The 11323-nt window shown below is 35.6% G+C and overlaps 1 protein-coding gene across 1 annotated transcript in view; it reads right to left on the minus strand.

Moving 5' to 3' along the window:
• The window catches only part of LOC117123025 (CMP-N-acetylneuraminate-poly-alpha-2,8-sialyltransferase-like), a 13839-nt gene extending 10113 nt beyond the window's left edge, over positions 1-3726 (minus strand). The window contains exon 1 of the mRNA XM_033268820.1: positions 3463-3726. Within this exon, the coding sequence (XP_033124711.1) occupies positions 3463-3465 (3 nt within the window). The 5' untranslated portion in view covers positions 3466-3726. The remainder of the gene's footprint in view (positions 1-3462) is intronic.
• Between the last annotated feature and the right edge of the window lie 7597 nt (positions 3727-11323).

Consider the following 11323-nt stretch of genomic DNA (forward strand, 5'->3'; position numbering starts at 1 on the left):
TTAATATTATTATTATTAATATTATTATTATTAATATTATTATTATTAATATTATTATTAATATTATTATTATTATTTTTATCATTATTATTATTATTATTATTATTATTATTTATACACAACACAAGGAATAAAGTACGATTTAAGTTTATTCACTACATTATTCAAACACTACTGTCTATTATTCTTATACTACTGAAGTACTACATAGTTATACAGTACAAATTATTCTAAATATACTAATTCTTTGGCATCTTGGGGGCTACTCATGTGGTGTCGGTTATTTGTATTTATGAGACTCAGGGGAGATCCCGATAGAACAGAATAGATACGAGGGAGATCTCCTTGGCTATTGTTATTAACTTTAGGATTAAATGTCCATAGAAACCTGCATTATTGAATTGGGGCGAAATAATTCGCCAAGAATTATACCAGCCACCAGTGAGTAGCACTAGTCTTGAGTATGTTAGATGGGAAGAAGTTGGGGTGGTTGGGTGAGGAAATTAGAATTATGTATGATGCATCGAGATGCTGTTACAGTAATGATACTATATAAGTTGCAATGTACACCGGAGCCCTGCCCTAGTTCACTGACTTTTGATTGGGTATATCTACTTGTAATTAGCATACCACCCAATTACTAAACTTCAGACAGTGATACATCATACATCTATGGAGACAGTTTTTCTGCTACTTTACCACTATGCATATGGAACCTGTTATGGTTCATCGGCCTGCTGGTAGGAAGTACATTCCTTTTTACTTAGAAGGCACTACAAAGCTAAACAACAATCACTTAGAAAGTGTATAAACTATAATTTAACATATTACATTTGCTTGAAAGAACACAATTTTAAATAATAGGAAGTAAAATATTGATAATCATTTAAAAACTCATAAAATTGAATTATTTTGGAAGATTTAGCCTTGCATTTCGCTCCATTTTTAGCCAGCTAGATGCAGTATCAAGACGCAGAAAAAAGGAATTCTGCGAAGATGAAACAGGGGATCGTCTTACACGCCTGACATACAAATATCGTCCAAAAATCTCCGGGGTCCTCTTATATGCGGGTTGCCTGTACTGTCGCGCTTAACAAAGTAGCCACACTTTGTAATAACCTGTTGCACTTTGTAATAACTGTTGTCGCAATTTGTAACATCAGACTGTCGCACTTTGTAATAACTGCATGTCACACTTTGTAATAAACTGAGCTGTCGAACTTTGTAATAAAGTCTACGCACTTTGTAATGACACGGTCTCGTTAATTATATAACTTTTAATGGATAAAGAAAATATTGTAGAATTGTGCATGTTATGAACGACTAATGCTACAAGGTTACGGTCATAATACTAGGTTTACTAATAATATGGATTATGCTATCATTTTCAAATCCAGGGCTTACTGATTTGTCAACGATTGTTGGATTGCCTCGGTTAAGCGGGGCTTAACCTTGAGCCAGGCTTAATCTTCAAATCTGAACGTTGTCTTATGATGTAGGCCTATAACCGCCGATTTGACAATTATAATCCAAATTATTAGTAAAACTTGTATAGGACCTTGACCTTGTATAGTATCATGCACACGTGCAATAAGACATGTCGCACAACATACGCTGATTTCGGCTACATACAGCACGGTAAGTCACCGAGTCTTAAAATTATAATCCATAATTATTAGTAAAACTTGTATATGACCTTGACCTATAACTGCATGTCACACTTTGTAATAAACTGAGCTGTCGAACTTTGTAATAAAGTCTACGCACTTTGTAATGACACGGTCTCGTTAATTATATAACTTTTAATGGATAAAGAAAATATTGTAGAATTGTGCATGTTATGAACGACTAATGCTACAAGGTTACGGTCATAATACTAGGTTTACTAATAATATGGATTATGCTATCATTTTCAAATCCAGGGCTTACTGATTTGTCAACGATTGTTGGATTGCCTCGGTTAAGCGGGGCTTAACCTTGAGCCAGGCTTAATCTTCAAATCTGAACGTTGTCTTATGATGTAGGCCTATAACCAGGGAGTTTTTATAGTGAACTTGTAGTATCATGCACGTGCGCAACAAAATAAAATCTAACAACATACTTTGATTTTAGACTCTACATACAACGCAGCAAGTCACCGAGTTTAAAAAATTCTAATTCTAATTATTAGTAGATTGTATATGACATTGACCTTGTAATATCGTGCACACGCGCAACAAAAAAAATCTCACATCTCGCAGTAAGCCGCCGATTTGACAATTATAATCCAAATTATTAGTAAAACTTGTATAGGACTTTGACCTTGTATAGTATCATGCACACGTGCAATAAGACATGTCGCACAACATACGCTGATTTCGGCTACATACAGCACGGTAAGTCACCGAGTCTTAAAATTATAATCCATAATTATAAGTAAAACTTGTATATGACCTTGACCTTGTAGTATCATGCACACGCGCATTAAATAAAAATCTCACAACATACGTGGATTTGGGACTATAAATACAACCGCTGTAAGCCACGTTTTAAAATTATAAACATCATGTATTATTATTGTATATTTATTATTATTGTATATTTATATAGCGCATATCTAAAACTCTATGCGCTTAACAATTCCAAATTAATCAATATTTATTTTATCATTTCATCATTTGTAGCACTTGTATTTAAACTTGACCTTGTAATATCATGCATCATGCGCGCAACAAAAGTCAATTTCACAACATTTGGAACTACGTATAACGCAGTAAGCCGTTTGAAATTATAAACACTATAATTAAATTATCAAATTTTTATTAAGACCAGTATACCACCTTGACCCTGTAGTACCATGCACGCGCGCAAGAAAAACAATCTCACAGTTGTTGATTTGGGATTGCATACAACGTAGAAATGCACCGAGTCTTGAAATTATAATCCAAATTATTAGTAAAACTTTTATATGACCTTGTAGTATTAGTCATCTATAATATAACGTTCTACAATATTTTTTTATCCCTATATAAAACTAAGATATCTCTTTCTACAATTGAAATCTCTATTTAAAACTAGCTTAGATTTAAATAGAGATGTCTAATTTAATAATAGAGATATCTCAGTTAATAATATATATCTTTTTGAGATATCTCTCAAACAGTTGTTGATTTGGGATTGCATACAACGTAGAAATGCACCGAGTCTGGAAATTATAATCCAAATTATTAGTAAAACTTTTATATGACCTTGTAGTATTAGTCATCTATAATATAACGTTCTGCAATATTTTTTTTATCCCTATATAAAACTAAGATATCTCTATCTACAATTGAGATCTCTATTTAAAACTAGCTTAGATTTAAATAGAGATGTCTTATATAATAATAGAGATATCTCAGGTAATAATATATATCTTGTTGAGATATCTCTCCAACAGTTAAATAAAAGTTAGCAATTAATCTATTATATTATTTTCCTTACCATTATCCGTTAGTACCGCTCAATCATGGTGTCACCACTAGTCCGTCACAAGTGCACTTACAAAATGTATTCCGTGTCTGTAATTTAAGTCAGCATAACAATTGGTGTCAGAATAGAGTGTTGGCCCTACAATTGAAAGGAACAGTATTAAATCAAAAAGCCTAATTGTTCAAACAAAATGGAGCATACAGAGTTTTAAAGCAAGCAAGGTCTTGTCTGAAAACTTAAACTGTAAAAACAGCGTGGAGGATTTCAACACAAGCTCCACGCAATGTTGTCCCGTCTTTGGTGACACTTTTAAAAGTAAACGTGTTTAGATATAGCTTACCGTACTCGCGCGAATGTGAAAATTGTCTTAAGCGCCCCGTTTGAATGTAGACCCATTTTCTTAAAAGTTAACCCATTTTACGCAAAAATATGAAAAATCGGGACCCGTTTTCTTAACATTTTAACCACTTTAGGCTCAACACACACCCCATGTCCATTTCGTGGTAACCGGGCAACGGGAAAGTATGGGACTGCAAAACCTTAGGAAATAAACACAAAATTAAACTCGTCTTGAGAGAAGCAGGTGCCCAATTAGGCAAGGGCAAGTATGAAGCGTAGCAGTAAAAGCCAGAAGGAAGCAGCTATGCCAATCCCCCTGCTTCCTCCCAAGGCAATCACACTGATTGGTACATGGAACGTTAGGACCATGTACGAAACAGGTAAATCAGCACAGATTGCCGCTGAGATGACTGCATACAAGCTTTCGATATTGGGGCTGTGTGAGACTAAGTGGATCGAATCTGGCTGTATAAGACTGTCTCCAAGACAGACTCTCATTTATTCTGGACATGAAGATACAGACGCACCATGTACAAGAGTTGGAGTAATGCTGTCAAAATAGGCTGCCAAATCACTCATAGAATGGGAATCCAATATCATCGAGAACCATATCCGCAAGATTTCACATTCCGGGGGGGGGGGGTGGTTCAAGGGTTCAAGGGGTTCGGACGAACCCCACTCTGTGAAGAAACGTAACATTATTATACAGAAGTGTAGCAAATATCATTTTGTTTGTATTGAATTTCTGTATTGAATTCCCGTGACTAAAAACAACACTATTATTTTGATACCATTTTAATATTTTGACATACTGTACAACATGAATTGCTTCACTGCAAGATCATTTTTTTTTCCAAAGCAAGACAAGAACTGCTTCGTATCTTTTGAATTACTTCAAGGTTATTTTCTTCATTCAGTAAAGATAGTCTGTACCATGGTGCTATGCTCTAGAAAATTACTTTTGAAAATATATACACAAAAATGAAATAACATTTCCGTATCATGGTGCTTTTCTCTAGAAAATTACTTGGCTTTGGTCTAAAAAATTACAAATTTCTAATTAAGCAATTGTAATGTCGACACGCATGTAATTGTTTGATTCTTTAAAGTTGTTTGATTATTTTGTACACTATTTAATATTTAAATAGAGCAGATGATTGTTCTGTTGGCGTCAGTAATAACCACGACTAGTTTGTTAACACGTACTCAACCGCAATCACAACCGCAACCACTGCCAGACGGCAAGAAGATTGTTTTCCAAATCTTTTCCAACAAGTCATGAAACAGTTAATTATTTGAATTAATTCAAGGTTATTTCATTCATTTAGGTATACATTTACATACGCTTCGTACCACAGTACGATGCATTACAATACTTTCGGAACATACTTTAAAGTTTGTTCAACTATTTTGTACACGATTTTGAATGACTTCAAGAATACGTTTTAGATTTACTTCACTACAAAGAACCGAAATGTTCTCAATAAGTCTAACCTGGCCCTCTGTGACCATTCTACTATTTTATAACTATACTGTTTGTTTATTCTGAAATCACATACATAGCATACGAGTACCAATAAACGTATTATTATATCTGATAGTTTTCATTTATCTATTTTGGGGCCTGAATTTTGTGTAGTGAATAAGTTGTTTAGAAGTATGGCGGCTTGAAAGTTGATGAATTTATTTCAAAAATTTTAGGGTTTAGATTTGGAATATTGAACCCAAATTTCAAAAATGAGATTAAAGGTAATACTTTATATTTATGACATAATCACATTTTGCTCAAATTACATGTTATACTGTCTATTTAGCCCTTTTATCGAAACTTGCAGGTGATGCGAGTTTACAGCCCTTTCGTGGTCTTGGGTCACATATGTATTTTATTTATTTATTTTTTCTTTATGTATAGGCCTAAGAATGAGATAAAATTACCTGAGCTTTTTCAAGAGACGGAAAACCTTGAATTTTGAAGAACTTAAAAGGTCATTAAAAGACACCTCAGAAGTCGGGAAAGCTCATTTCCGGCCACCTAGGAATCAAAATTTTCCCGGGGGAGGACCCCCCCCCTTTCTTTTTTGGGTTTTTTTGGGAACTTTCTGAACCCCTCTTTGAAATCCCAGATCCGCCCCTGCGATCACATCTGTGTGTCAACTAAATTCAGAAGGTCACTGTTGGACGTAAGAGTCATGAGAGGAGCCTTCTAAGTGGCAAATTCCGTTTTAGTCTGAATAATTATAATGCTGGGCCAAAAAATGTAGTTGCAAATACAATACTGATATGATACGGGACGATGAGACAAAAAATATATTTCAGCTGACAATCTCCAACAAGTACCAAAAGGTGGAAGACCTGCTAGAAAACGCTCAGAATCTACAGGATCAAAATTCTACTTCAATCAACCAAATGTGGAAACATATCAAAGATATATGGAAAGACACATGCGAGGAACACAACCTTTGTCGACTATGAGAAAGCATTTGACAGTATTGATCGAGAAGTGCTGTGGAAGTTGATGCACCACTATGGTATCCCGGAGAAAGATATCACCCTAATGAAAAGTGTATTATATGTCGAGTCTCTCACATAACATAGAGATGCTGACAGGAGTGCACCAAGGCTGTTTACTATCACTCTTCCTGTTCCAATTAGCAATTGATTGGATAATGCAGCAGACTACAGAACACCATCAAAAAGGCATTCAATGGACACTCACTTTTAACACCAATTTGAAGTCTGTCCTCCTGTATGGCTCAAAAACATAGAGAACAACTAAATCAAGCTCTAATAATTTCCAAATATTTGTAAACAAATGCCTGCAATCCATCATGAATATACATTGGCCAGAAAATGAACAGGTGGAGAAATGCAGACCAGGAAAGACTTGACATCCAGATTCGTAGGTGCAAGTGGGGATGGATTAGACATACACTCAGGAAACAACCCAATAATAGCACCAGACAGGCTCTGAGATGGAATCCGCAAGGAAGGAGGGGAGTCGAGGTCGTCTCAGAAATAGCTGGAGAAGAACTGTGAATGAAGAGTCAAAACGGGCTGGGTACTCCTGGAAGCAGATTGAAACAATAGTTCAAAACAAAGTGTGATGGCGTATTATTTCCAACGACCTACTGTATGCTCCACAGGGAGCTAAAGGGAATAAGTCAAGTAAGTCAAGGCTAAATATAAGAAATCTGGACCCATTTTTTAAAAAGTGAACTCATTTTATGCATAAAATTGCATAATTTGGGCCCATTTTTAAAAATGTGGACCCGTTCTTTGTGAAACAAATGAAAGACAGTTTTTGGGACTGTCCCAACTGTCCTAATAGCTGGCTACGGCATTGTATATAATACGGTGTGTGAATACAGTAAGTGCAGTGTATATTTGGTTGATATCGAATCATTTCCGAAATTACACACAAACTTCATAAACATGGAAACAATAACTATACAGATAAAATCTCATTGATATATGTTTATTTAATTTAGATTAAATTTTAGAAAATAAAAATTATAATATTTATCCACATGTAGTCAAAAAATAATTGACTCAGAATCTACAGGATCAAAATTCTACTTCAATCAACCAAATGTGGAAACATATCAAAGATATATGGAAAGACACATGCGAGGAACACTGGGAAGGAAAACCAAAGGGCACAAGGAGGCCTACATAAGTATAGACACAATAAGAAAGGTTGAAGCAAGAAAAGAGAGAAAAGCAGAAATAAATCGCAGTGGAACCAGAACAACGAAAGAAGAAGCAAAACACATACTCAGAAGCCAACAATGAAGTCAAGCGGAGCATCAGGAAAGATAAGCGAATCCTTATAGATGACCACGCTAGTTATACACCATAACAAGGCAGCTCTCAGGAAGTCGCACACCAAACAGACCAGTGAAAGAAAAGAGCGGTAGGGTACTTACAGGACAAGTGAAGAGTTTGGCTGAGCATTTTAGGGAATTGCTCAATAGGCCTCCACCCACTGATATGGCCTATATAGAGGCAGGTGAAACCCCTCTACAAGTAAAAGAGGACAGATCAAGTAGAACAGAAATCAAGAATGCCATAAACCACCTGAAAAATGGGAAAGCAGCTGGGCCAGATGGCGTACCATCAGAAGTCATCAAAGCAGAAACTACTTCATCGACGGAGATGCTGTACAGATTGTTTGGAAAAATCTGTGAAACAAATGAATACAAGATGATTGGAAAGAAGGCTACATGATAAAGCTCCCAAAGAAAAGGGGACCTGAAAGAATATAAAAAACTGGAGGTGAATCATGCTGCTATCAACTGCTGGCAAAGTTCTAAATAGAATAATCCTGGAGCGATTAAAAACAGAATTGTACAAGAAACTAAGAGATCAAGAAGCAGGTTTTCATAAAGATCGTTCATGTACTGATCAAATTGTCACCTTGCGGATTATAGTTGCAACAGTCCTTTGAATGGAACTCTCCAATATACACAACCTTTGTCGACTATGAGAAAGCATTTGACAGTATTGATCGAGAAGTGCTGTGGAAGTTGATGCACCACTATGGTATCCCGGAGAAAGATATCACCCTAATGAAAAGTGTATTATATGTCGAGTAATCCACAACGGAAATCTCTCACATAACATAGAGATGCTGACAGGAGTGCACCAAGGCTGTTTACTATCACTCTTCCTGTTCCAATTAGCAATTGATTGGATAATGCAGCAGACTACAGAACACCATCAAAAAGGCATTCAATGGACACTCACTTTTAACATCAATTTGAAGTCTGTCCTCCTGTATGGCTCAAAAACATAGAGAACAACTAAATCAAGCTCTAATAATTTCCAAATATTTGTAAACAAATGCCTGCAATCCATCATGAATATACATTGGCCAGAAAATGAACAGGTGGAGAAATGCAGACCAGGAAAGACTTGACATCCAGATTCGTAGGCGCAAGTGGGGATGGATTAGACATACACTCAGGAAACAACCCAATAATAGCACCAGTCAGGCTCTGAGATGGAATCCGCAAGGAAGGAGGGGAGTCGAGGTCGTCTCAGAAATAGCTGGAGAAGAACTGTGAATGAAGAGGCAAAACGGGCTGGGTACTCCTGGAAGCAGATTGAAACAATAGTTCAAAACAAAGTGTGATGGCGTATTATTTCCAACGACCTACTGTATGCTCCACAGGGAGGTAAAGGGAATAAGTCAAGTAAGTCAAGGCTAAATATAAGAAATCTGGACCCATTTTTTAAAAAGTGAACTCATTTTATGCATAAAATTGCATAATTTGGGCCCATTTTTAAAAATGTGGACCCGTTCTTTGTGAAACAAATGAAAGACAGTTTGTGGGACTGTCCCAACTGTCCTAACAGCTGGCTACGGCATTGTATATAATACGGTGTGTGAATACAGTAAGTGCAGTGTATAATTGGTTGATATCGAATCATTTCCGAAATTACACACAAACTTCATAAACATGGAAACAATAACTATACAGATAAAATCTCATTGATATATGTTTATTTAATTTAGATTACATTTTAGAAAATAAAAATTATAATATTTATCCACATGTAGTCAAAAAATAATTGTAGGCTAACAGAATTCAACTTGTTGAAACCATATTTTTTTACTAAAAACCCATACTGCCACAAGCCGAAGCAATCTTGATTACACGGCGTGTATCGCGGTAACTATGCAGCCATTTTGTTTTGCATAGTATTTACAAGTTTTCTATTCGACTAGTCGTCTTCGTGAAAGTATAGGATTTTACCACTGCGAAGGTGGGCGTGTTTTAACAAAGAACGACCAGACAAATACGGCCATTGTTATACGAGTGATGTTTTGCCCTACCTGAAAAATACACATACGTCCCCAAATACGTGCGAAAGTTCTTTTTGTTCTGCTAATTTTAGACATATGCAACCGTTTTTTTTTTGTTTTGTTTTTTTTTTGGTTTTTTTCAACAGGAAAGATGTTTGTCTTTAAAATCACTTTGGCAAGTGTATGAACCATGAGACAAATTTAATTAAAAACAAGTTCGTATATGGTTTGGTGATAATAGAAATCCTTTCCAAATAAACAAACATTAATTTTTAACTGTCTTTTATCAAAGAAATGTTTTGATTTTCAATTTGTCTTCCTTGATTGCTGCCACTCCTAATTTAAGCCCGGCCAACTCCATGTGGTAACTCCCGCCTACCATGTTTTTCTATACAAATAAAATAAGACAGTAAAAGTATTTCATGTCTATTAAAAAAAAAAATAACTGCATCCATGTCTGTAAATTAATTTCAGGTCTTACCTGAACCAGTTGTGTATCCAGAATTATGTTCCTATATTAGACCGATTTAGGCATTGTCATTCCATACCACACAGAAAATCAGACAAAGTTACCAATTTAAAATCCGTTTTTTTGTTGTTGTTTTGTTTTGTTTTTTGTTTTTTGTGTTTATTTTTTACAAAAATCAGAACAAATGTGCAATTCCGTCAATTTGTTTTAGAGAGTTTCGTTTGGAATAGGGGCCTAACTTGTATTATTTTTAACTGTAATAGCCTGCTGAAAGTTTGATGTAACCACCAAAATACTCAGGGTTATATGGGGCGCGAACTTGAAATAAATTTAAGAAGTAGCAAGGTTTATATCGAGAGTGTACCTTTCAAACTCGCATATTTATGGGGTGCCCAAAGCTCCAATGAAGATAATCTTAAAGCCATGCTCCGGAGGAAAAATTTGATTGACACAAAAAGTCCCTCCCCAACCCCAGTTTTTAACACTGTATTAAAAAATCTGTATCTCATTAACTGTTCTCGAGTTTTTTGTCAAGCACCTATTTTGTGTTTTAGAAAAATCAGTTGTAGAATATTATCAAAACATTGTTTTCTTCCGGAGCCTGACTTCGGCTTATTTGCACTCATGCACAGATTCGACCTATGAACGTTGTAGAGATGTTTATATATCGCAACGCCTTCGAAGTTGTCAAATACTGTATTGATTTTTTTCCCCGTTTAATTGCCATAGGCGAATTCAAGGTGTGGTGGGGGCACAGCCAGCCCAGTACCCTGTCCCACATTAGGTAAATTAGAAAATCACATTTAAATTTAATCACAGCTCCAAAATTGGTGGGGCTGAGGTAGTCTGTTCCCTACATCCGTAAAATTGCCTTTATGGGCCCCTTATTTCAAATTATCCGCCACTGATTGCCATGTTTTGATACCAAACGCTTCTCCGGTTTGATACAGCAGTACCGGTATGGTATAATTGTATGTTTTGAGTCATTTTCAGCAAAGTAAATAATTTAGTGAAATATGCAAATGCATTTTTCCTAATTCATATGTGATAAATAATAGCTGACGGTACAACTTTAACTGCAGTGGGTAATTCCATGTCAAATCAACCAAAAAAAAACCTCAATCTCTCGGAATTTGTTCAAATTTTTGTATGTTGTTGGGACCCATGAAAAATGATCAGAAATGAAAAATTTTTTCTCTAGGCCTCCTAATTAGCAAGATATCTGCTAACGAACTTTTGGCTAATTAGCGATACCT

Source organism: Anneissia japonica, unplaced genomic scaffold (assembly GCF_011630105.1).
Source record: "Anneissia japonica isolate Jap-2015-1 unplaced genomic scaffold, ASM1163010v1 scaffold4469_len402912_cov134, whole genome shotgun sequence".
Lineage (NCBI taxonomy): Eukaryota > Metazoa > Echinodermata > Crinoidea > Comatulida > Comatulidae > Anneissia > Anneissia japonica.